The sequence below is a fragment of the Triturus cristatus genome, chromosome 3_1 (genome assembly GCF_964204655.1).
Source record: "Triturus cristatus chromosome 3_1, aTriCri1.1, whole genome shotgun sequence".
NCBI classification, from domain to species: Eukaryota; Metazoa; Chordata; class Amphibia; order Caudata; family Salamandridae; genus Triturus; species Triturus cristatus.
In genome coordinates this window covers 883914563-883942040 of record NC_140583.1, presented here as the reverse complement: position 1 = coordinate 883942040, position 27478 = coordinate 883914563, and the positions used below count along the sequence as shown (strand labels likewise).

Here is a 27478-nt window from a genome sequence, read left to right as displayed (position 1 = left end):
TCTGTAGGGATGTCATAAGTTAAATCTTTGCCAAAGCCCATGGAAATCCTAAACCAGGTATCCCAGTCCAGGATGAATAGAAGTTTTAAAGTCCATCTAGGATCCCTTAGTTACTTTTGCCACTAAGTAGGTCTGTCTACGCTATCAAAAGATGTGATAAAGTCCATACAAGTGGCTTGTACAGGCAGGATTTTATTTTTCCAAGATAGTTTGCACCCTAGCCAAATTATCAGAGATTGATCGCTGGCAGGTAAAGCCAGATTGTTCAAATGGGAGGATCTCGCTCTCTGAAACGCAAGCCCGAAGGTCAAATACTTGAGATTTAGAGACTAACTTACCGCTGGCACCTAGAAGTGTAATTTTTCCGTAGTTCTGGGGCAAAACACCAGTGCCCTTTTTATGGAGAGGGGTAATAATACTCCCTGTCTTTGAATCTGAGACAAAAGCAGACTAATTGCTTTCTTTGGAAAGCGGATGTAAAACATTACCTATCTCAATGCATCCTTTTTCAAATTGTATTTGACAAACCATCAGGACCCTCTGCAACTGAATTTGTGGAAGGGTGTATGAGTCCCGAAAAGTTTCAAAAGTCGGCTTAGATAATACATTTAAGTTTCAGTTTCCCAATTAGTTTGAGCCATGCCTTTCTCATCTAATGTAAGAGTCATAAACGCACCAATCCCGCTCAGAAGTGGAGATTTTCAATTTACTCAGTGGTGGCTGGTGTTCAGGGGCGTGATGGGCGTCACCCTACCACCCTAGGGGGGAGAAAAAATGCGAGATGGAACACAGAGCAGCTAGCAATAAATTGTGCTGGCTGCTGGGTGAACAAACACGTAAATCTGGGTTTTGGTTTGAGGGGGTGGGGCCGTGGTGGGGGAGGATGGTACTTGGCTCTGTGAATATCTTGGCTCCAAGGGCGAATATTTCTTCGACCTGGTGCCAGAAAGCAGGACAGTGATGGCACACTGGTTTGCGCGGTCTGTATATCACTGCCAGAATAGTGTTTTAGTTTGGGCGTTATTCATGTAGCCCAGGGAGAAGTTGGAAGACTTACATTCATTTCAGTGGCTGTGGGCAGGGCAGTCAGCTTAAACAATGTAGGAGTGGGGGCGTGTCAGTGGCCTCTGCTTCTTAAATGAGACCCAGCAATAGTTGTTCATTATTAAATGATTGGTGGGCTGGGTTCTGGGAGAGGAGTCCAAATCCAGCACTTTACGGTTTCTTCCAGGCTTGCGCCATGCGGTCTGCCGTCCAGTCATGCGGAGGAGCCTGGCGCAAGAACGTTACATTGGTGAGTTATTTATTTAGTTAATAGTTACATAGTACATTATATTGATCAAGAGACCAATGCTGAACGCTACACACAGCGGACAGACTGGGTTTCTTAATGTGTGTTACATTCTTAAATTGGCTATTCTTTGTCGCTGTTCCTCTGCCCTTGTGAGAATCTCATCCGCAGCTGCCACAAGGCCGCACTGCTCGGCTTCTTTAAGAAACTTCCCTGCTTTAAGGGAGCTTATCCCATCATGTCTTGTTGTGCAGGGGCCAGCGAGACGGGTTTTAAAACGTCTCCTGCGGCTGCCCCGTGTCCACTGTTTTTCCTCCATTTATACTCTACTCTCATGTAGTATTTCTGCGAAATGGCAAAAATCCCTCGCGAGTTTTAATTTTCACTGAAAATGAAGGTGCCATTTCTTCACATGTTAGCTTTAAACCCGTTTTCTATACAACTTCAAACTGGATGGCCGTTTCTGGTCCTTATTTTATTGCACCAACTTGGAAGGGGTCGGAGATTCTTGATTTTTACTTGAAAATCCAGATGCAGAGAGTACTGTGATCAGAGGGGGCATTTGGGCAAATAGCACCCCAGGCGAAACCAAATTTGACGTACCCTCCCACATGTTGTCACTGTGTAGTTAAAAGTGGGAAGGGAGAGGGATAAAAGAATGGAGGGACATGGGAAGGAAACAAGACAGTATGTGGACATGGATGCCAGTGCTTTACACACTTTTCTCTGCAGGCAGGTTAAAGGAAGACTGCTGCAGGTAGGTCCTGCGTCCAGTGACGTAATGCAAAATGATGCTCCCCCCTGGAGAATGTGTAAGGGGCCCCTGAGACTCCCATATCTCACCGATATTCATTCACCCTGTGCTGAATGCAGCCCCCTTGAAGGGATTGTGCACCACCCCCTTCGTTGCACCACACAATATGCCTCTTCCTGTGTCCTTCTGAAGATCGGTGGTGTTTGGGCACAACTCGCCTATGCTAATGGTCGTCCCTGACTGGGATTATGGGCGGTAATTGTAGGAAGGTGGAATCTGACTACATGGTTGCCCCCACTTTTTTCCTGGTGTCCCCAGCCTATCTGCTTTCTCTTATAAATTGATTCCATGTACTTTAGGTACACTCCAGATTGGATTCTGGGGTACCCTTGTGAGTCCCTAGTATATGGTATACTATGTACCCAGGCCATAGGTACCCCAGAGGCCTACCAGGGGCTGAAACATGTATTATGCCACCCCTGGAAAGCCCTCCAAAATGACACCACAGGTCTGCTACTGCAGCCTGGGTAAGGTGGTGCATGCACCCTTTACTGAGATATAGGTTCACTATATCTCACCTATCACTGCACATAGAAACCTATCAGTCACCCCTATGGCAACCCTTATCAATCCTGAAGGCTATGTGCTTGGTTATATGTGAGAGGGTGCCCAGGCATGAGCTGAGCCCCTCTGCAGCCTTCAGAATCTCTTCTCCGGGGTTGTCAGTGGTGCAGCCTGACCATATACTCTTAAGTGCATTATAACCAAACAGTAAATGCTAACATTGGACTGGCTGCACCGAAACATGTCATGTATGGTGTCAAACACCTTGGAATCATACACCACACCAGTAACTGGTGTGGGAGTATGATCCCACCCTTCTAGAGGGAGAGACATGACAGCACCGGTATACCCGGTACCAACTTAAAAGAGCCCTGGCATCACAAAATGAATGCTGCAGCCACAGACACGGGTCTGGCCTCCTGCTGCTCACCGAAACTCCAGCAGGGGAGGCCTGGACAATAGGTGTCCTGTCACAGGGAGGTGTAACCACCTCCCAGACAGGCTGATGTGTATTGGGGTTGAGTGGGAGTACTCTCAGTGCTTTGAAGTCCTGCACTGGGGCCACATTTGGTGTCCCTGTGCATAGTCCAGCTCAAACCAGTTCAGGGGCTACCAGCCCCTGCTTTGGTGCAAAACTGGACAAAGGAAATGGGTGTAGCCACCCCTCTTTCCAAACCCTCCCATAGGTGGGTCCCCCAAGTTAGTCCAACCCCTTTCTTAGGTATAAGTAAGAAACCCCTGGCAACAGGACGTTAGATATCTCTGGATGAAACTCTGCAACTGAATCCTGGAACTTCGATGCTCTACTGAAGATTAGAGGACTGAAGAAATCTCCCTTGGTGTCAAGGAGTGACTCCCCTGCTTGGCAGGCACCAATGAAGCAATTGCCGGTCTGCATCTCCGACGCTCCCGCCGGACTCCGAAGTATCTGCAGCCCAGGAAGAGGATTTCCAGACTTCTCAGAGGCCGATCCGAGTCCCCAGCAAAGTTGAGACCCGCAGCCCTGGTGAGTAACGTGGAACCGGAACTCCTGGTCACCGTGCACATTTGCAAGTGCATTGACTTTCCGACATGTCTTGAAGTCATGCTTTGGGTTACTTGTAGCCCATGCTCCGAGCACCATCTGCACCGAAGATTGTGGGCCTACATTCCACGAGTGTTCCGTGAGCCCACTTCTTGCATTTTCGCTCGAGGCTCCTTCGCGATCCCTGGTCCGTCAACTGGTGGGTCCCTGTGAAGGCAACTCTGATTTTCTTTGGGCTTCCCTGGTTGCTCCAGATGTACCCCGACTCCCCACCGTGTGGTGAGTCCCCCAGACCTTGCTCTGGTCTGCACCGAAGCATCTTTCTACTTTCTGCGAGGTTTGCTGTTGCCAAGGCTTGTTGCGTTCAATCCGGGCACCAACGAGAGTCAAGCTTCCCCTTCTTCACCTGATATCGGTGGGCATTCACCTATCGTGCCCCTGGTCACTGGCTAGTGACCCAGACTCTGTCCCCTCTGCTTTCAGGTTCTTCTCGACTTTGATCCAGGCTTGTATCTCTTCGGACACTTCGCATCTTCCCGGCAGCAGCACATCTTTGCTAGCTCCTATTGAAAACGACCACGCAACCCGACACCATTTGACACCTATGCACCCGGCTTCCCTGGGTGAAGTAACTAGAGTACTCCGGTGCTCCTGTGGGTGTTAACCCTAGAACTCCCCAAGTCCAAAAGGGTTTGGTCCTAGTTCATCTCTAAGTGTCCCTAATCTTTAAAAATCTAACCACGTCTTTCCCCATAGAAGCTAACAGGAGCTCGTGGCTGTATTTTCACACTGCAAACGGCCCCCGTGAGTCCCCTGTGTCACTACCTTGGGTTGTTCCTTATGGTCCCAGTGATTCTACAGGCTCTAGGCCTTGTGTCTAGTTAAGTCGTGGTTCTTATACCACTATTTTAGTATATGGTTTGGCTCGCCCCTAGGGCCTGACGTGTATTTGTGCTATTTTACTGTAATATATCAAGTGTAACTTATGTGTTTGGACCTCTAGCCTCATAAAGAGACTAGTTGGGTGTGTTTAGAAATTAATACATATATTTTATATATATACCTGGTGTGGTTGCCTTTCGTTTAGCCATTCAAGAGATTATAGACTGGTAAAATAAGCTGCTTTACATTCCTTCAAGACTTAGCCTGAAGGCTGCTCTCCATAGCTACCACTAGGATAGCTTTCAATAAAGGTTGTCTTTAACCTATCATCAATAAGGGGGTGTTTGGACTGGTGCAAGGTTCCCACTATAACTAGTGGACAGCATATACCAGGCCAACTTCTCACAGTAATCGCTGTACTTGTGAGAATGACCGGAAGTTTGGGAGAGAAACAAGTTGCTGCTCCGTATAACCTTTGACATAATATGGGTAGCTGTAATGATGATGATGCGTGGTCCTTACAGTGCCATAGTTAGTCCGAATGTTAGCAATGATCCTATATTTAAATATGAACAGTATTACAACAGCAGGAAAACAATGGGCGTAAATACATTCATTTAAATGCTCGTCTGAGATTAATGTCACTGCCCGAAAGGTGAAAACGGAGAGGAAAAATATTCTTTCTTGTGTTTCCTGCAACTTGGGATGCAGATATCCTATTCATACCCTACCATTATTTGGCATTCATTGCAGTCTTAGAAGCAAAAAAAGGCAGGTACTTTTGTAATTATAATCACAGAAGTTAGGTGTGGGAAATCAAATGTATCTTATTTTTTTATCATTGTGTAGCACTACACGCTGCCAGAAGTACACTTCAAAGCACTTTTACTGAGGGTAGGATGAGAAAAAGAGCGTCTTAGGTATATGCTTGTGCCTTGGAGTCTGTTTGTTCTTTGACAAAGCAGCATGAGAACAGATTTAACTACAACAGCTTGGTAACTCGAGTGCTTTGAGCAGAAGACGAAGGCAGTGCAGATATTTTGAGGGGGGCACCAGAGTTAACCAGGACATATCCACCACCAGGATCAGCACAACTCCTGGCAGCAATGCAAGGATCCTCCAAAGTGCTGTGTGGATGGCTTGACCTATTGAATGTTTTACTTTGAGAATTTCACCATACCAAAATAGAAGAAAGTACTAGCAGGGAAGGGTATAGTGAGGATAGAAGAGCAGTTATAGAGAAAAACAGACTTGCAAAAGCAACCAGATTTGTAGATTTGTGTGGAATGAGACCTGATCAAGAGCGAAGTATAGATTTTCTTTACCTAAGTGCACAAATATGAACCTTGTGGATGCCCTGTGTGCCCCCAAGGCCCCTGGCACAGAGGCATGCAGTATGTCTGTTGATATGGGTTGCTGGGCCCATTAGGACTGCCTTTTCCCTGCTCTGTCAAGCCAGTCTGCCAATTTCCTGCCTACTCTTCACTCACTAACCTAACTGGTCTCCAGCTTTACTCCTCCATTTCAGTACCTCTTCACTGATTTAAATGGCTTATCTTTGTACCTTAGTGATCGTGTACGTTGTCTTAGTGATGGGCAACTTTGCATTGCTGGTGATTTTGTACGAAATCACAATTGAGGGAATCTGTGACCAAAATTTCAAGAACTACAATGACATAATATATCCTGATACTGTGACGAGCTGCTAGTGGTGGTGTGATGTCTAATGATACAAGTTGCCTTGAGCTCTGATGTGATGGGTTGCTGTGAGCTAAGATGTGATGCAGTGGTGTGCCTTGAAGTATTGGCAAATTATTGATTCAGGCGATACAAATTTTCAACTGGAGTCCATAATACCGATCATTTATTTTTATCTTTCAAAGTTATGGATTATTGCATGAAAACCAATCAGTGGAACATTTAGCATTTTAGGACCCTCTTCTTTTCTAAGGTCTTACTCCCAAGAACAGTTTGCTCTGTTTTCCCTTGCAAGGAAGCATTTGCCAAACAAAGCAGTGTAACGTCCAAAAGACTAGCAAACCCTGCCCACCTCAAACCATGCGCCGCATTTCGTTTCTACCATGCCTCCCTCCATATACAAAAGAAACACACACACACTTCTGTGTGTGCAGGGCTTTAAGTGGGATGAAAAAACTGGGGTGGGGGGGGGTCTCTCGTAGGGGCAGCCGATGTAATTAGGAGCGTGGTTTAAAACTGTTAAGCTAAAAATCTGTACTTGGCATAGTGTGCTGCCCCACTGGTATTGTGCTTCTTCTGTCATTGCCTCCAGATATATAATACGAGTGACATTAAACCTACAACCAGCCAGGACTATAGGCTTTGTCAATGGTTGTAATTTGCATAAGATAAATAAGAACAAACTGCAGCATTTTCATTATTATATACAATGAAAACATAGGTGGTTCAGAGATGTGTTACAGGTGGAAAATACTTAGAGGGCCTGTTTCCATTGGTTGTATGTGCTAGGCTTGGGGGTCATTTTGCAAGCAGACCAGTTTGAGGATTGGGCCCATTTTTGATTTGATTCTGTTTTCTTCACACTTGTGCTAAAAAATGCTATATTTGGATCCCCCTTTTTGTTCAACAATTTGCAGTAAATATGTGGTGTAAAACCCACCATTTGAATCCATTTTTTCAACCTTTTTCTTGCGGGGGAGAACCCCCCCCTCCCGCACCCTCCTTTTGCAGTTCGGGCTCGCTCGCTTATTACATTAGGGTACAACATTTTTCCCCGCCACTTTCAAAAATCCACCAGCCGCCACTGCAATTTGTATGATTTAATCTTGGTGTACAATGCAATTAGATGTTAAAGTTGTGAGGGTTCGGTTCTTGCAGCCTCTTGTAGCAAACACCCAATTGGATTTTGTGTTTTTTGCTGGCATTCTATGTTTTTTAAATTTGGGAAGTCTTTTTGGTGCTTAAAATGTGATACACCATGCTTGAGCACTAAGACAAAAGGGTCTGTGCCTTCCACATTGTTTTTTTAGCTAGCCTAAGGTAATTGATCATTTATTTTAATACTTTATGGCTTTTTGGGGTAAGCTGATTATTCTTGTGGTGATAAAATATGAAAGAGTGGCGCCTGTTGATGTTTTTGGTTGAATTATCTACTTGAGCTAGCGATGTGATTAAATCCGATAGATTGTTAACAGCATTTGCATCCCAAGAGAACATATTTCTAAAATGATCGGTTAGTAATTCACCTTTGGTTAAATGCCAACAAAAACTTGCAGATTGGGTGAGGAGGTGTGAGAAAAATAATTTGTGGTCACTAAATTCAAATTCAAAAAATGCTTATTTGGCCAGATGAGGTCATAAAAGACATATTTCAATACGATACATCCATACAATAAAATATTCACAATACGGCAGCAATAAAGAGCAAGATCTTACTCGGCACTGCTGCTCATTAGAGAAAATGGCTTCACTGTAAAAGAAAGGAAAAACAGCTAAGTTAGATATTGATGCAAAATGAATAAATTAAATGATTATCAACTGCGAGTTGGATCCTATCTATTTCTGGGTGAAATTTAAATTACTCTAGCGTACCTGAGGTAATTTAGGAAATTTCACATTACACCTGTCGAGCAGAATTCCACATGTTACCTAATTACACTGCTGCTTTTGGCCAGGGTTTTTAGAGTTGGAGAAAAATACACATAACTAGAGCGTGAGCAGCTGTTGCTCACAGCAAATGTGTTTTCCCAACATGTTAATAGCGAGAAATCCATTCTAGTGTCAAAAATTTGCGCGAGCACACGCTTCGAGTTGAAACAAGGGCTACATAATGGATTTGCTGTGTGCATAATTTCATACAATTTCCTCTAAATTGTGTGTGATTATGCGACAGCATAATACATGATTTTCATGCATCCCTAACTATCTAAGTGGCATTGATTGCTATATCTGCATCAACAGAACGTTTTGCACATACACAACCATTTCCTAACAGTTCACTTATTAATGAGTTCCTCTTTTGTCTGACTTAAGCATTGCATTTAATGTGCTTGCACCATGCATTGTTAGTTATGTGGGTGCCCACAACAACACTCTTAGGTATTTTTACAGTGATTTCCTAAACTAAAGATGTATGCACCACAGCCCAGTTTGTATTTGTGTCCTTTTAAAACGTTGTGCTGATCAGTTAAACTATATATATTTTTCCCCATTATAGACTATTGAGGACACGGAAACATGCACTGTGCCTGGTGGCTTAGCTAGCATGAAGAAACAGTTTGAAAAAGAAGATATTTCCTCTTCACATAATAGCTTTGCTCAGTACCAGTACCAACACACTTCCGTAAAGGTAATGATGTTTTCTCAGCATGAACTATGCATTTGTACTATTTGTTGCAGTACTGTTCTAATCTAGTTTATATTGTACACCACTGTTTAAGTAGTTAAGTCTACCTAAGAAATATAAAGCTTAGCAACTTGCTCAGCTAACTTCCGGTGTTGCCAAGGCTTCATCTAGGCTTCACCAACCCAGGGAAAATCACCAAATAAATTCCTTGGTACATTGGTGAATATTTTGAAACTGTGGTGCCTTCCACTGTCAAGCGTAGTCATTCATGGAGCACAGTTTGAATATCTAAGCCCATCAGCCGCGGTCTGTGCAGGTAACAGCGGTGGGGCAGTGTGAGGGGATATTTCGCGGGACAATGCCAAGGGAAATTAATTATTCATTTAATTTCCCCTCTGCATCGTCCCTTGAAATCCCCCCCCACCGGCCCCACTGCTGTTACCTGCACGGACCGCGGCTGATGATCTTCCACTCCGCTGTATTCCTCTCTATTCATACTTCGTCACTCTACACTCTCCCCTGTGACTCTGACCTCTTGAGACGAACACTTCACTCCCAGACCAATGTTTAACCTGTAGTTGGACCCTCGTTTCCAGGACTCCCATTCAAAATGTCCGTGATGCATGCACAGTTTTATCTTAGTGTACCAGGGACATTTTCATGGAGTTCTACATAAGATCGCCTAGGGAAACATGTGCAGGAAACATAGTATGGGCTTCCCTAAATTGGGTGGCCCAGCTGATGCCAAATCAGGTGGCCTCGCAGCCATAAAATGTTATTCCTTATTCTGGAACTGGCACTTTAGTGGGTATTTATGTACAGTCTTTATTTATTGTGAAACTTTGAGTGCTGCAGGACACCTCTCACTTCAGAGTGCTAGAACTATTGTATAGTCCCATGAAGACACAAGAAACGAGCAAGTTTGAAGTTGGATTGAATAGGTATCACTCCTATCTGATGTTCTTTATTTGCTGCCCCTGACAAGTGAAAGTTCCCATAGAAAGACCATCTTAAGTTTGGGTTTTGACCCCTGTAAGAGATTCAGGGCATTACACATTCTAGGGACCAACGTTCTCAGAATTCTACCTCCATGTTTTATTCTCAAGACTGATAATTGATGATCAGGAGGGTGGGTGCTCCTTTGAGATTTCTTGCTGTGGCATGACGAGGGTTCAGTTTCATTTCTGTTCTGAGCCTGTGCTCCAATAAGACTGTTGTATGGTGCACATGGTCTTGAATTTGATCCTGACGTCCGCAGTATGCCAATGTACAGCATTCAGCAGATTTCTTAAAGAGTTTGACCCTAGACTATGCAATACATCCCATCCAGGGATCCAAACCGAAACACTTAAAATTCATGACCATCCTGATCAGCTCCCCGCAACAGCCTCAAAACAAGCTGCATTATTTACATAACCATCATGACTAGCACCCCTGCTTATCTTGTACTGTAGCTTACCATTTATGGTGGTCCTCTGCATACCTGTAGCCAGAACATCTTCAAACTATAGACTAAAGTGTAAAAATTAAACAAACATCTGTGCAACCAGGATCTGTGCAAAAGATTGAGAAGATCTATCATAATATCACCTTATCCAATACTTCTGCTTCTATTCCTGCAGAGAGCACGTTACAACTTACTACCGATGGACCCCGTCTGACTACATTCCCTGCTATTTCCATCACTGAAGTGCAAACACTTTTGGAATGCACCAGATCTGGATCCCCTTTGGATACTATACCTGCAAAAATCTCTTCTCGATTTGCGGCCCAGCTGGCATCCCCAGTTTGCTCTATAATCAATGCCTCTTTAAAATCTGCGACTCTCCCTCAAAAATGGAAACGCGCTCAAATTATCCCCATTCGCAAAAACCCTAACATCTCCCCTGAGGAAGTGTTAAACTACCGTCCGATTTCACTGCTCCCTCTACAGAGCAAGATCACAGAGAAACATATCAATAAACATCTATCTGTTTTTCTCGAGTCTTCTAAGGCTCTGGTAGTGGATAATATCAGAATGGCTCTAGATCAAGGTCAAGCGGCACTTTTGGTGCTGCTTGACCGATCAGCAGCTTTTGATACTATCTCCCATCAAGTTCTCCTACATAGACTCCAGGAGATTGGTGTGGAGGGATCTGCATTAAGCTGGTTGTCAAATTTTTTTTGTCTAACCGTACTCAGGCAGTATCAATGGGGCCTTTTTCATCAGCTCCCACACAGGTCACCAGAGGCCTCCCGCAGGGCTCATGTTTGAGCCCTACTTTATTTAACATCTATGTGACGCCTCTGGCTAAACTGATGAGGGATCTGGGGTTTAACCCCATTTCCTATGCAGACGATACCCAGCTCCTCCTCACCTTCGATAAAACGAGATCCGATATATACACATCATCTTCTCTCAGGGCATGATGGCTATTGCCTCCTGGATGAAAACTAACTATCTCCAGTTAAACTCTGAGAAGTCTGAGATCCTGTTGTTCGGAGGTGCAGACATCTGCTGGTCACCAAGATGGTGGCCTGAGGAGCTGGGTAAAGCCCCTGCTCCTAAAGAGGTAGTCAAAAACCTAGGCATTAAGCTTGATAAAAAGCTCACGATGCAAACCCACGTTAACACCATTGTTGGGTCTTGCTATCACATTCTAAGTTTACTTAGAAGAGTTTTTCCACTGCTTCCACTCTCCACCAGGAAGACTTTAATTCAAGCATTGCTCATGAGCAAGATTGATTATTGTAATGCTCTCCTTCTCTCCGCTCATGCCACCTCATTGGATAAATTGCAGGTTGTTCAGAACACGGCCGCTCGCCTAGTAACCGATTCTCCAGCTAGGACTCCCTCACGGCCTCTACTGCATGAATTACATTGGCTGTCAATTAGGAAAAGAGTACAATTTAAAACAGGATGTATGATTTTTAAGGCCATAAACGAACTTAGTCCTCACTATCTTACTAAGAAACTGGAAATGTATCATCCCATATCCTCTCTTAGATCAGGATCAAAAAAACTTCTCTCTGTTCCTAGAGTAAATAAAGCCCGTTCAGGTGGTAAGGCATTTTCGTACTTAGCTCCTACAATCTGGAACAGTCTCCCCCTTTACCTCCGCATGGAAATGCCCCTTTTCCGTTTCAGAAAGCTCATGAAGACATATCTCTTTTAGTTTAAGACTAGCTTGCTGTTGCTAGCCCAGAGATACCCCCCGGGGTGATTCAGCGCGATATAAAATTATAAAATCTAATCAAAATCAAATCTGGAACAAAATCACCATATTAATTTGGACTGGCCCAACGATGCTCTAATTTATGAAAGTGTTGAAGACGCATCACTTTAAAGAATACTAACTCAAGATGAATCCACTTTCCACACATCAGCTTCCTCTAATATTACTCATTGTATGCTTGTCTTTGATTCCGTACAGCACTTCCCGACCTTTTAGCTAGGATTGCACTACAGAAATACTACATACATACATAGATTTTGTTGCGTGCTGCTAGGGCCATAAGCTAGGTCTGTGTTATTAAGGGAGAGGAAGATGTAATTCAGCCATATATGGTTGTATGTCTAAATTTGATAATTCAAGGTGATAAGTGAACATGAAGGCCCAGTATCTGTCTGGCAATCTGTGGTATACCAGTCACCTTCTGAGAGTAGCCACCACGGGCCTGCATATTTGTAATGAAGCCTGCAACTGATCTTGACTGAGGAATAGAAAACCATGTGGAACACCGACAAGCTGAACTACTTTAATTTAACTTTGACCCTTTAATTTCTTTTGAGGAGCACTTTTCAGTTATTCTGACATGTCTTCAGTACCTCTCAATAACATCATCAGTGTTTTTTAAAGATTATGATATCTGTCTGGTTAAACATTACAATATGCAATATCTGCACCTATTTACTTAATTTAGCACCTATGCCTTTAACTACATATAGAATTCTAGACGGGTTACAGTGAGTTACAAGGCTATTTTTTACCTCCGTGCTCTAAGTGACATCAAACGGGCAATTTGGAGCAAAGCTCAAGTTTTCTACGATACCACCCAGAACCCCAAAGTGAAAAGCATCTCTGTAATTCACTTTTTCCATGTACAATCTTATGGTATGTATGACTCCCAAAATTAGCTGCCCATGCTTTCAACTGCTACACAGGAACAGCAGACTACATGGGATGCCAAACATAAAATGACCTATTCTCCCTATCCCAAATAAAACAAAATGACTCCTGACACCAGTCCTCAACATTCTCGGAGTCTGCCCTCTCCTCCAGAATCTGTGCTCCTTACTTTCCAGAGCCGCTCTGACAGGCTCTCGCAGAGCCCAGTCAGAGAACCCTGGAAGTTCTTTGACATAGCAACGGCGGGTAACAGCTGTTGCTATGACTGATCTGTGCCAAGCTACCAGAGTGTTGAGGTTTGCTTGTTCTTCACTCTGACCAGGACTGTGGTTGTTGCTTGAGTAGGGTTCCCCCTCCCTCAACCAGTAACCTAGTTTCTCTCACTAAATAAATACAAGAGGTCCAGAGTCAGTTTAGTCTTCTGGATTTCTGGGTGCAGAAAAACGGAGGGCTGCGGTGTTTTAATCATTTAGTTTATTGAATTAATTCAAGGAAGTATTGGAATTCAGGAGGTGGAGTTTTTCTAGTTTTAAGAGTTGAGATGTTTACAAATGTAATGCAGTGAATTAAATCCTGTCTGGGTGGACGAGGGCCGGGCATGTGCTTACATTTCAAGGCAAGGACCCATTGGTGATGCTGCCAGACATTTCCCGTCTTTCCACAAAGGTCACACAGACAACATATGTAAAGGAGGACCATGTGACACTCACGATGATTTTTAGCTTGCTACAGTCATCAGTGTTCGAGGAGCAGATCACAGGGTTCTGGAGTTGTTCCCCTAGTGTGTAAAGAAGGCGAGGCATCAAATGAAACTCATTGTTCCTTGAACCGAAAGGAAGGAGAGGGTAACATAGCTGGAAGGTGACCTGGCGTCTAGACAGTTTAAGCACTACCACATTTTGCAGTCTGATCACAGATTTCCTATATCCATTCATTCATCGTAAGCTTTTTGAATATTTGACTTGAAAAGCAGAACACATCTACTTATATTCTCTTTAGAATAAAGCCGCAGCTTCTTGGTCATGTATTGCGTAGCCTGAAACCTTAATCATTATAGCTGAGTCATATCTTTCATCTAATGCTCAGCATGGTAATGAATTAGGTATAAGCTGCCTTCCTGGAAGACATCCGAATTAATGTGAGATCCGTGAATCCGGGCTAAATGAATTCACAATGCTGCTTAAAGAAATTCTAGAGTCTAATGAGAAACAGTAATTCTTGAATTAATGTTCTTAAATTCAGGATATCTTGGGTGGAAAGGGGCGCGGAGGAGAAGAGAAAAAGTTTCTAAATCTCCTGCCCAGTAATTGTAAAGAGAAGTACATGTGCTACTGGGAAGGCATATCTATCTATATGTATGTGAGGTTTATCCTATGGATGAGGTCCGTGTGAAATCAGTGCTGTGCTAGATAATCCACCTCATACTTCAGAGGTGTAATGTGTGGTTGGGGCAAAAAAGTGGGAGAGGATGAAGTGTCAAAGTCAGAGCTGCCAACTTTGAATTGAGGAACCAGGTTCGAGCTGGGCGTCGGCTCAACATCCTGTGATTCTGGGCAAAATATATAATCTCCCTGTGTTTAAAAGATGAATGTGAACTTTTGTAAATGTAAGTGGTGCTCATGTAAAGCGTTCAAATACCTACGAGACGAGTTGGCGCTATATAAAACTGCAAAAAACACAAGGTGGTCTTTTCCTCAGTGTTTCTAAGCAGTACCGTTTCTTCAAGAAGACAGTGACATGTTTGTAGCAGCAGCCGGCCTATGACTAGCATTTTATACTTGCCTCTGGACTACAGTGGTATGCCTAGTCTCTAAATAGGAGCTAATGAAATGAGGGTAGCAGTCGATGTGGTGTCCCTAAGTCACAGGGTGCTTGTTTTGGTAATATATCTAACTTCAGCAAACAATTGCCCAGCAGCATTGATCGTTACCCGAACACATGTTCCGATGTAGATTGTTTTTATACTCATTCTTTCTTACACTACAACACAGCCTAAAATATGATTTTTCAACTCTGCGATTCAGGGGACCCTTGCTATAATTAATTTTGGCTTTGCCTTCCTCATATGAGTGAACGATCTTGGATGACGACAAGCAGTTATGCAGGATTGGGGATTCAAAAATGAGTGAGGGAATATTTCCCAACTATTGCACTGAGGAATTAGGATTAGAATTCTGAATAAAATGTAGGTCTGGGTGGAGTTTGCGGTGTGCCGCTATGCAGAACTCTGCAAAGTGAAAAAAAACCTCTGCTGCACTCTGTGAGGTAAGTCGCTCTGCTCGTGCTGATGTTTGTCCCGCACTGTAAAATCAGCATTAATGGCACCACGCGCAGAGCAAAAGGGTGCAGTTTTTTTCTGCTGCTTGTGTAGATGTTCTACTCGAGCAGAAGCTTCCTCAACGCGAGTGGTAGGTTTCTCAACACAAGCAGTAGCAACCTGCCACGAATGCCCGTGTTCAGAAATCTTGCCAGAAGGTGGTCTAGCATTGGATTTTCCTCACTCGTTCTCGCCAAGAGCCATGAGAGAGGAAAAAGTCCGCTTCATGCCACTTCTTGTAGTTTTTCAGAACTCCGTGCGCTATACAGAGCATGGAGTGGGAAAACTCTGCAAAGGGAGCAAAGTTCACTGCCCAAGCCTAATAAAATATTAATTCATGTCAAAGATCATGGATTGAGCATTTAGTATGGACGGAAGTTGAACACGCTTAAACATAATAGCAAACAAAGAATGTGTAAATAGATCAGAGCACAAGTAAAACAAGAAAGGCAAATATTCGTAACATTATTAGACCATCACAATTGAGCCCATAAACCAGGGCCCCTGGAATTATATGGCATTGAGCCCCAAATTATGTAGCAGTTTATGACTAAATTAAGGGGCAAGAAAAGGCAAATTATAAGACATAATGCATCTCATTGATTGTATTACTTAATTAGTTTTTCACATGGTGAGCTTTTCTGCAAGATAAGACGCGGAGCTGATTGTGATAGCTTTGCAAATGCTGCAGTTAGTTTTGCAGGTAGCATGGGGCGGCAGGGGAGCCAATGGAGTTCCATGATGTGATCATATTTCTTCAGGCCCTGGATGAGGCATGCTACAGCGTGGAGGATGTCCCTGTTGTGTGCCAGTGTGGTGACTGGGAGGCCATGGAGTAGGGCATTACCACCATATAGATGCGAGAGTACACGTGCATGAACAGCAGTCCTGAAGTTGTTTTCGGATTTAAATGGTTTGACTTTATTTAGAACAGAGATATGGTACCATGCCATTATTTGTCTTTTTTTTGGCAATGAGTTCCTTGGGGATCAGGTTTGTGTCCAGGGTGATTTGGTGAAAGTTGGGATTTAAAGCTGTCAAGATTCATGTCACTGTGGCTGTTTTGTACTGTAGCTTGTTTATTATTGTTGGCAAATAACAGGGATTCTGTCTTGGATGGGTTGAGCTTCAGTAAGAGGCTAGTCATCCAGATATGGATGATGTGCTATCAGTGTTTGAGGCATTGGATGTCTAAAGCAGAGGAGCCATTCAAGTGGAATTGTGTATCATCGAAATATTGGTGAATCTTGTTACTGTTTTCTGTGAATAGATCACGGTCAGCTCCATGTCTAGGTTGAAGATGGCAGGAGACAGTATGGGACTCCACAGGTGATGGGTGTCTTTTGTGCCCTGGAGGTGCCCATGTGAACATAATGGTGTCAGTTGAAGAGGAGGAGAAGAGTGGAGCTTCGCCTGAGCAAGATGGGTGCTCTGAGAAATTGCTCTGCGGAATCTGGACCCTTTCTGCCTTTTACTGAGCTGTTCATTACCTGGTTTCATAGCTGTGAGTCAGCAGCCAAGGGTGCGATTCTCTTGCTGTTGTGAACGGACCCTGCAGAGGGTAGATAAGGTAAAAGGGGAACACCATGAGCCATGACTGCATAATCAGATGCGTGGCACGTCTGCATATATGAGGTGGGACTACTGGAGGATAAGAAGTGCAGGTGGGTGTTGGTGCTGCCGGCGAGACTCATCGCTCCTGGTAAGCCACCCGCCTACGTGGCATACCTTGCCCCTAAACCTGAGCTGAGCCGCAACAGCCTTATCGCCCTCCATTGGGACCTACTAAGTGACAGCATAGCACTGAAGCCTGAGCTATCCCCCTCCTGGAGGCCATCATAGCAACTGGCAAACTGCCTGCCTGTGTGACCTACCCTATCCCCATACAAGAGCGGAGGCTCAGCAGCTCTACAATGACTTGCTGCATGATCATGCGGCAGTCCAGCCTGGAATATCCTCCTCCTGGAGGCCATGGATCTTAAATCTTCTCTTTAAGCAGTTAGGTAGTGGTGCTGCCAAGGACTCACTCGCTGATTCGGGTACACAACCTGAGTGCGCGCCACACCTGAGAGCCTCTCTCAACTTGGTGACTGTTTTATTTATGACTGCCTGCCTACATGACATGGGAGTATCCTGCAAGGGGATATAAACCCTCTGGCAGCCATCTTAGATCGGGGTTGAACTCCTTTTATTGTACTATCTGCTCAAACTGGTTACCGGTGACTACTGTCCCCAGGAACTCCTCATAGTGGCTTCACACCTACTGGCATTACCTTCTCCTGGAACAGCTGGCCATCTGAATTCTCTTTTGTGATATGGGATCCAAACCTTTCGTGCCTGGCAATAAGTCAGCTGCTTGTTTCAGAGGCACTCGCAGGGTGCTAGCAATCATCTGTGTTCTGCAGGATCTAGACATGGCCTCAGATGTCCAGGACTTGATAATGACAGAGCTAAAGACATTAAATTGTACCTTGGTACCATGGAACAGGAAAATATGGAAGTGACTAAAGAACTTTAGAGCCTTAGATCTGACCACACCACTTTTAAGTCCCAACTCAAATGTGTTGATGGTAGACTGTCCAATGTCACACATAGGATTGACTCATTACTGGATAATGACACTGACTTCTGGAATCTTCAGTGGAAGGTGGTGGAGTTGGAAGAATGAAATAGACATGATAATATTCCTCTCTATGGTGTCCAGAAGGAGGAGGAGTGTCTGGACATGAAGCTCTTCCCGGTTACATGGCTTCCTTATCTTTTTTAATATGACACCTGACTACACTCTTGAACTCCAGAGGGCACATAGGTTGTGAGTGCACCTGGGCCATACCCTGGACAATTCTGGACCAATCATTGCATGCCTCCTGTGTCATGATCAAGTGAGACCTGTCCTCCAACTCTCCTGACAGCATGGCCCCTTTCAGTAAAAAACATTCTTAGCTTTCTGTCCTCTTTTTTGATGCAAAGATATATGAAATTGGTTAATGGACCATCCACAATGATAGTCACACTGGATGGGTAAACCAGAGAATTCACTGATCCTGACACACTAAAAGCCTTTCTAGAGGACCACACAGAGCAAGATATGGAAACAGCATCAATACAGAATATAGCCTGCAAAGTACCACTGTTCAATTACAATGCAGCAGACTCTATCAAGATTTTTTCCATAAGGACAAGCAACAAATTCTCCCCATCTTCCTGCCCCTCTCACCACCTTGATCATTCTCGTGGACGCCCACACTACTCTACCTGAGAACAAGACAAATAAAGATTGTCTCTGAAAATCTCAGAGAAGGATAATTAATGCAAGCACATTATAATATTCATTACTAGAATATTGACAAACTTATGACCCAGATCAAAGCTTGCAACCTATAGATTTGCTCTGATTCTACACCCTACACCTCCTACCCTCTTACAAAATTACAGCTGTTCCCTTTTATTGACCAGTTTATTCAGAAGGAGGTGCCAGTTTGCCCTAGAATGAACCAACCATCAGTCATGTCAATTACAATGAATTTCATTTGGGGATAATCTGGTTGAACGGGAACAGACTTAATAGCTACATAAAAAGGAAAAGATACTAGGATACTTGCCGACCAAGTCTCCTGATGTGGCTCTTCTATAGGAATCTCACCTCCTGACCTTCGAATCCTCAAATCTATGTGACTGGGTGGAAAAGTGAGCTTTGCGGTTGGTTCCATACGGAAGAAAGTTTGGCACCACTACATAAGAGTGATGATTGCCTGTGTTTGCAACATCTGGAAGCATGAGGAAGTAGATTTTATCTTTGCAAGACTCAAAATTCAGGCCTCCCAGCTTATTATAGGCAGTGTATATGCCCCTATGGGCTCCAAATTACCCTTCCATTCCGTATCACATAGGTTACTTGTGACCTTTGGAGATATTGGGGGAGGCGATTGGAACTGGACACTGGACCCTAACTTTTTGACAGGACTGGCCCCCCAGACACTGGAAGGAATGAAGGCAGGATTGCGTTCAATGATCTTCTAAGGGACCATGCTTTGGTTGACCCTTGGTGCTTTTTGTATCCGAAGGGACTGCGACTTCACCTTTTCTTCACACCCCCCATGGCACTGAATCCAGAATTTATTTCTTCCTCCTGGCGGGGTCACTTACTCCCATTCTTAATTTATGTGAAATGTTTGGCAACAGCCTCACAGATAACTCTTTCATCCAACTGGATTTGGAAATGGGACTCCATAGACCACCCCACCCTATCCAGTGTGATGGCAACTATGACTTGGAAATGCTGACCGATAGAAGCCGAGCAAAAACTACATCTCCACTTTTTCACCTTCATGCCACTGAACAAGGGATGGGTGGCACCTTATCAAACTTTGTGGGCAGCAACAATACTCGGAAGCAAGGCATCAATTAGAACAATTTATCAATGGTTTGTTGGCCACTTGTTGACAGAACCCAACAACAGACACTTTTCACAGCATGTTGAGGGCTAAGATGGACCTCAACTCAATCTTCTCCTCCCTAGCAAAGAAAGCACTAGGTTGGATCAAGCAACTAAATGACGTTTGGAGTAAAAGCAGAATGACTCCTCATCCAACAGGTGAATCATGAGGAGGCCCACCATTCCATTCCAGCCCTCAAGACGAAGAGGGGCCTGCTCAATAACTCTGTCTAGATCGCAGAAGAATTTGCGTCCTCCTATGAGAACCTATATTCATCGACTGGTCTTCTATTTTGTTTTGACTTCAGTTTGTTGATAGGATGTTAATCATGGAAATAGGGATGGTCCAGTTTAGGTGTATTGATGGTTTGCATTGGGTTGTTGGAGCTGTTGAGAAAGGTCAAGGGTGTGACCTTTGGTGTGTGTTGGTTGTGTGACATGCTGTACCACATTGATTGTATCAATAAAGATAAAGAGAGTTTCAATTGTTTTTTTGATCTTGTGTTGTCTGGGAGTTTGAAGTTTCCTAAGAAGGTACTGTGAGCATGTCGGATGGACGAGGTGCTGATGAGATCTGAGCATTCCTCAATGAACTCCTCGTTCTGACCTGGAGGACTGTAGAGGTGATGGAAAGTGGTGGCCTGAGTTCAGAGAGCAGGAAAAGGCCAAGTTGCTAGTCTAGGGTGCAGGACCAAGAGTACCTATGGATGACTGTGAGGCCTCCTTCCTTCTTATATGTGGTCCACACAATGGATTTTGTTGCCTGTGGGAAGAAGTAACAGGTAACTGTGCCTACAAGGGATTTATTTAAGCGCACTCAGTTAAACAATTAAAACATACAGCAATGTATAGAAGTTCCAACCAGTAACCTACAGTTGAACAATCAACAATTCAATTTGGTAATTTCTTCACAATAGATCTATAAAAGATACTCTTGAAGCGGGTGTGAATTTTTCAGAAATCAAATTTTTATAATGTTAAAGAGAAAGGGTAGAAAAGATTGAGGCAACAGAGAAATGACTGAGGTTTACAAATGATTCAAAATTGCTAATACCTCAAGGTCATTAATGTGAACATCTATTCCAAACAAAGTACATACATAGAACAGTGAGTCTGATCAATACAGAAATTACTTCCTAAAGGAAAATCAATCAATATTGAAATAGATGAGGTTGTTGGTGTTTCGTTCTTGTTGGTGTAGGCATCCTTTAGACCATCTTTAGGAGGATGAATTAAAAGTTGTTGAATGACCCTAATGAGCATTCATTGTGGAATGTCTAATCCTGGGTAAGTCAGTAATTAGTAAAATCATCCTGGTTGCTAACTCCGGGGTGAAGGCTAGTGAAAATAACTTGTTTAATTGTGCATCCAAGCGCGGTATCAAACTTAGAGTAAAGCAGTCGGCAGGGACTTGCTGCAATACGGGCTGGCACTTTTCGAGCTCGTAGTCGGGCGCTGCTCCACCAACACGCCACTGTCTCCAGAAGTGTGGCAAGAAGGGCATTTAGGATGTGTGAAGATGTGGGCGCCAAGCTTGTGATTGGTCATGAGGTCTGCAATATCTGGCGTGTGGAGTACTGCAAAGCGAGCATTGATAAGATTGAGTTGGGATGTGCATTCTGTAGCTTGAGGGTGTGCGATAGAGTGATGTCCACAAGGTTTGGTCTGTGTTAGGTGGATGCTGTGTAAGTGCCTGGGTGCAGTATATCTGGATGTGATTATAGGGATTGGAAATATGGAGTGTTGGGTGAGGCATATGTTTATATCTTACCTTTCTGGAACCATGGCCCTTCCTGACCTTAACAGCCCAAAGCAAGTGACACCCTTGCCTGGGTCCATCCTTTGGTTTGGAAGCCTAGGCGATGGAACACCCTGAAGAGTTCATGGAGGTAGGGAGAAGGCAGGAAGCTACGTCACTTCCTGTGCAGATGGATAAGTGGAAATTAAGTCTTCTTGCTTTTCTTCCTTTAAGGACTGTTTTGGTTGGAAACCACTAATGTCACTTCCGATGTAAATGGGTGATGAAAAATCCAGTGATGTCGCTTCCTGTGCTGCTGATGTGAAATGCAGTGGTGTCACTTCCTGTGCCGTTGGATGATGGGAAATGAATCCCTCTTGCTTGTTTTCTTCTTTGAAAGACTGTTGGCGTTGAAATGCAAGGACAAGCACTCGGATGGATCTGCTCCTTTCTAACTGGAATGACTCAGTCAGACTGGCACCTTACATCTGGAATGACTACCACCTCATCTGCAGAATCCCACAGGATCCTCCCTGAGCCCAACCCTCTTCAATGCCTACATGAACCCTCGAGTCAGTATCTTCCACTCCCAAGAAAGACATCAACATCCTCCCCTGAGCCGACGACGGACAACTCATTCTCTCTTGAACAAGACACCCAGTTCCTGGATCAAGTTCAAGTTAAAGCTCAACGTCTGACACCCTGGGTGCTCTTGGGCATGCCATTTAATTACCCATCTGTGTTACTATCGTTCAATAGAAAATCTAGATCACTTAAGAGTGTGCCTTTCCCAGATGGCATTAGGGGTATCATCACTGCACCTGTAGATTTTATAGGAGTGGACACTAGTCGAATTCCGTCTTGAACCAGCGCAACATTTAATAAAACCTCAACATAAATAAATTGTACTGTCATTATAATTTTATTGGATGTGGGAGAAGCATTGTTTCAATGGTATGATCTCGAAACGATATTTTTCTGGACATGAAGTCTTCGGGGCTCAATAAACGACGGCATTAATTAGGTCTCCCCACTGCTACCAGGTCTGCTCAGCAGCACACATTCTTATCTGCAACCAGGATCTTAAAAGCAGCTGCACAATTTGCAGCACGCAGAGGAGGATGAGACAGATACAATATGAGCATACAGGAGCAGAACAAAACAGGAATATGGAGGAGCACACTTGTAAAAGTAGAGCACAAAAGAACCCAAAAACCGGCAATAAGAGATAGCATCCATTGTTCAAAAGTGCTTCAAAAACCTTGCTTAATTTGAGCCAGTATTTGCTTTATAAAAGGTACCAACAGGAAATGTCTTTGATGGCAGCAAAGAGGCAGATGCATATCAAATCTCTGCTTGAGTGAAGGCGCTCCTCCTGACAGTGGGAGCTAATGGTATGTGCCGGGCAACAGACTCCTACAGGACATCCCCTAATTTAGGTCTTTAATCCAGCCAGCTAGTGAAACATCTGTACCACCAGGACCTGCAGCGAGTGCCGCAAGGGGAGTGCTGCACAAATAAATGGAGACTGCTTCCGGAGTCAGCATTCATGATAACTTTGCCCGCTCATGGAACCCCATGGAATCGCCGAGTTTTGCGCTAATTTTGCGGAATTCAATGGAGTGAAACTCCATGAGCTCTGCCCAGGCAGAGTGTAAATTGCTCCCAATCAACACCCTGAAAACCGTCCTGCATGTCCATGTCACAAGCAAGCTGTACTTTGGAATCACCCTAAATGTTGAAATAACAAAAAACCTACCAGAAGATTGCGAACCATTCAGAGCTAGACTGCAAGGATCACTCTCAACCTATCATGCCACACTCCTATCACACCATACTTGAAGGAGCTCCACTGGGTAAATGGCGTTTAGTTAGCATGCGTTACGTCGCATGCCATTACTACGCAGACGTTAGTACGCACGCGTTACTTAGAAAACCTTTACTACGCAAGTCGGAACAGCGACTTGCGTTAGTGGGGGGGAAGGTGTTGGATTTAAAATCCAACACCTTCCCTAGTGTCCGCATAGACTGGAGTTGGAATAGTAAATTATACTATTCCAACATCCAGCACCCCCTACTGCAATTCGTTGTTCTGAATTGCGTAGGAAAGGAATGCGAACTAAAAACGCGGTCGTACTAACGACCGCGTAGCAATGGCATGCGTACTAAACGCATGCGAAGTAACAGTCGTATATTCCTCCACTGGATTCCAATACAAATATGCGCACAATTAAGTCTCACCAACACTTAACACTTTCAAGGCGCTACATAATACTGGCCCAGCATATCTAATCAATCACATATGCTTTCACAAACCTTCCAGACAGGTCTGCTCTTCTGGACTCCTACTTGCACACATCCCACGCATACAGAAAATCAGATATGGTGGTCGATTCTTTTCCTACATCAGTGTTAAAGCTTGGAACAACCTGCAGATACACAAGTTCCTCCTCCTAACTTCTTGAATTTAGCAAGAAGCTGAAGACCAGGCTTTTAGAGTAGTCCCTTTAAGCCATAGGTTTGGCTACTTTGCACATTGAGCCCTGGGATACCCTTCCAGGTGATAGTGTGCTCTACAAATCTCCACAAAATAACAAACCAGCAATGTCACTTCCTAAGCACTATGGGAAATCAGTGTTTTTGCTTCCTGTGCAGTGCGAACATGAAAAATCTGTTCCCAACGTTCATTCACAGTAATAATTGCAAGTGGCTTGTACTCCTTACCAGGTTCTTGGGAAACTGAAGAATGGTGGGAAATAATTAAAGATGCAGGGACACAGCCCTGTTAGCCTGCATGCTTGAGTACCAACTGGTCTTTCTTCTATACGTTGCGTTTGGTACACCAGGAGACAGTGTGCTAATTTTATCCACAGAGAACCCAGTATGTGCCTGCATGAAATTGATGTTACCTGGAAGCTGGATTCAACACTCCTTGTATGTGACAGCCTACATAATTTTCTTTCCCTCCATCCCTACCCCTATATGTCAAACTGTATGGAGGGCTGTGGCAATCTGTATCTGCTACCTGTCCAATACATTTCTGCCATCTTCCCATCTTCATACCTGAACTTCCCTTCCCCCATCCTGTTTTGTTCTGGGCATCAGCTAACAGACCACCTTTTTAGTGACCAGCTGGAAACTGTCCATCTATGCCTTCTAGAAAGAAGGGTTGGAAAGCCTGGATAATGCATTGCATCATGATTGGACGAGTGCTTCAATTTGAAAAATGCTTGTATTGTTGGTCTCCCATAGCTTTAACAAGTGGTTCAAAGTAGAAAAACTACTGATCTTTATAGGTTCTTAAATTTCACTTCAACTGGACTTTGAGAGGGCTCTGTTTGCCATTCCAAAGAGGTTTACCGGGAACTGACCCCTGCTGCTCCTGTATTCTTTAAAGGACTGGAATTAATGCCTAGGCTCTGGAAGCACTCCACTGTTGTGACCCAGTAGACACAGATTTGCACGGCCTAGTGATAGGAAAACATCTGTACCCTAAACTGTGAAAACCACACAAGGCCCAGCTGACTAATACCTACATGGAGGAGGACTGAAATATATCTGCTTCAAAGCAGCCATGATGAACTTTCAGCCTACTTCACCATGTTATGTTACTTCTGTTTGCAGGGCTTGCATATAACCCGGGAGTGTATCCTGGTGCCTGTGAAGGATTGATGGCGGGCCTGTGTATGGGGCCTATTAAAAGAGCTAGTTTTTCAATTTCCTTCAGAATTCAAGAACAGAGCTGGTGGCTCTGATGTGGTACGGGAGTTTATTCCAGTCTTTGGTGGTGATGTAGGCGAAAGTACAACTTTTTGCCAAGCAGATGCAAGTGACGTGGGCGAGGAGCAGGTTAGCTGAGCAGAGGTGTCTGGCTGGAGTTTTCAACAGGATGTGTTTGTTGAGTTATTGTGGGGTTTGGTTGTGCAGTGTTTGTTGTGTGTGAGAAGTTTGAAAGGGGAGAGCTTGCGGATAGGGAGCCAGTGGAGATCTAGGAGATTTTTGAACATTTGAGCGAGGTATGGTAATTGGAGTGCGAGTCATGCAACTGTGTTCTGTGTAACTTGGAGTCCTTTGGTGAGTTTGGCAGTTATGTCAGCGTGGCGGGCGTTGCCATAGTCGAGCCAGCTGGTGGCGCGGGCTTGTGTGATGGATCTGCAGTTGGCCAGAAGATTTTCCCGAGTGTTTTGAGGGTGTAGAAGCAGGTAAAAGCAACCAAGTTGACTTGAGTGGTCATGGAGATTTGGTTTTGATCATGATACACAGGTTCCTGGCAGCATTGGCAGGTTGAGGAGTAGGGCCTAGCTCCATGTGCCACCAGCCTAAGGACGAGAGAATAATATGCAACATAAGAAGTTAATGAATGATCAGAGGTCAAGGACCTGCAGAAATTAACATCAGAACTGTGAGGATTGTGAGATTTACTGTAGTGTCATTAACTACACATCAAGATTTAGTCTTAGACACTCCAAAGTAGGAGTAAAGGTGGTGCTGGGTTTTGGTACACTTTTTAGTGGCACAGCCAGCGGATGTTCACTGAGCTGCTCAGTTTTGCATCTAATAATGCAGGCAGCTGTTCCACAGGTGGATACATCCTATCCAGCTGGATACATTGTATGTTTCTGTCTCACATGTCTGCCCTATTTACTGAGGCTTGTCAACAAAAATGATAATAAATCTTCAATTAACTTTAACTATTGATTCAGATATTCAAAGCATTGACCATATGTGATGGCTCACTTACAGAATAATATTTTCCTTGGGGCCCATAACAGTTAGATTTCTAGCACATAAATTATATATTAGTACTTGAGGGATATGTATTGGCCCCACATGTGCTACGACGGTCTAATATAGCCTTATAGCCCGCTACCGAGGGCTATATTAGTTGTTAACGGCCCTGAACCCGAGTTATAATGATGGAGAGGGCCTTTAATGAACGTTATAACCATATGCAAAAGGGCTATATGGCTATTAAAACATTCCACCCACTAAGGGTAAAATGTTCTAAATGAAAAAGGAAGAAACATGCAGACAAACATTGTAATGTTGGAGCTCTGGAATTATTCCAGCCATTTTAAGCCCAGAGCTACTCCATTGTCTTCGATGGAGCTCTCAACAGTCCAGTGTTCTAATATTTTGTGTTTCATTTTACCTGCCTGCTTCTATTCTTTTAAGTAAGACTTATTCCTTGCAAAAGACCTAACCTCACTGGATATTTACTTTAAGTCTGGACTGCTCAGCTTGCTCCCACTGTAAAATAATGTATAAAGTTAGGGATGTTATATCCAAACAGAATGGGCTGGAGTGGGAATTAGTTTTTAATGTAAGAGTTGTCGGTGTACCATCAATCGGACTAATTCCCGATCTGTTTACCTTTTTCAGGTGGTATGGATCATTTTTGTTGTTTTAGAGAAGAAGTCTATAAAGAGTTTGGCATGAGTTAAAAGGCTTTATTCATTAATTATTTTGTTATCTTTATTAAGATCACAACTTAATTCATGTTAATATCAATTAACAAACATAAACAGAAATCAATAAGCAATATGTCAGAAATCATAATAAAATTCATTAAGCATGTTCCATAAAGAAAATAATCCCTATTCTAAGAATTGGGGCAAAGGGGTCAGTCAGAACTCATAAAGAGTTCTAGTTCAAGAGAGTGAGAACAAGCATAAAGCTGTAGAATCAAAGTCAGCTCAATAAATCAAAAATATCAAAAAAACAGAACATCTCATAAACACATGTTTATGAAACTCAGCATGGACTAAGGCTAGCTGGATCTGTCGAACAGCAGGCAATTAGAGGCTATTCTAGGAACACGCACTAATATTGGCCTCACATTTCATAAAGCTTAGCAACATGTTGCTCTTTTCCGTCTCCAGTCAGCCTTCGATGCTTTCCTGGGAACAGGATAACGTCTCGTCTTATCACGGAAATACAATAGTTGACAGGCAATGTTATATCAACTCTAGGTTTCAGTCAGTAAGGTCCTTCTCCCATTCAGGCCTTCTTTCCCAGGTATGAACTACATTTCTAATAT

General features: G+C 43.7%; 1 protein-coding gene across 5 annotated transcripts in view; it reads left to right on the top strand.

Annotated features, from left to right (window-relative positions):
• Positions 1 to 27478, top strand: part of XIRP2 (xin actin binding repeat containing 2) — a 1007304-nt gene that overhangs the window by 841009 nt on the left and 138817 nt on the right. For all 5 annotated transcript variants that reach the window (XM_085645384.1, XM_085645388.1, XM_085645386.1 and 2 more), the window contains one exon: positions 8711 to 8842. In XM_085645384.1, the coding sequence (XP_085501510.1) occupies positions 8711 to 8842 (132 nt within the window). The remainder of the gene's footprint in view (positions 1 to 8710; positions 8843 to 27478) is intronic.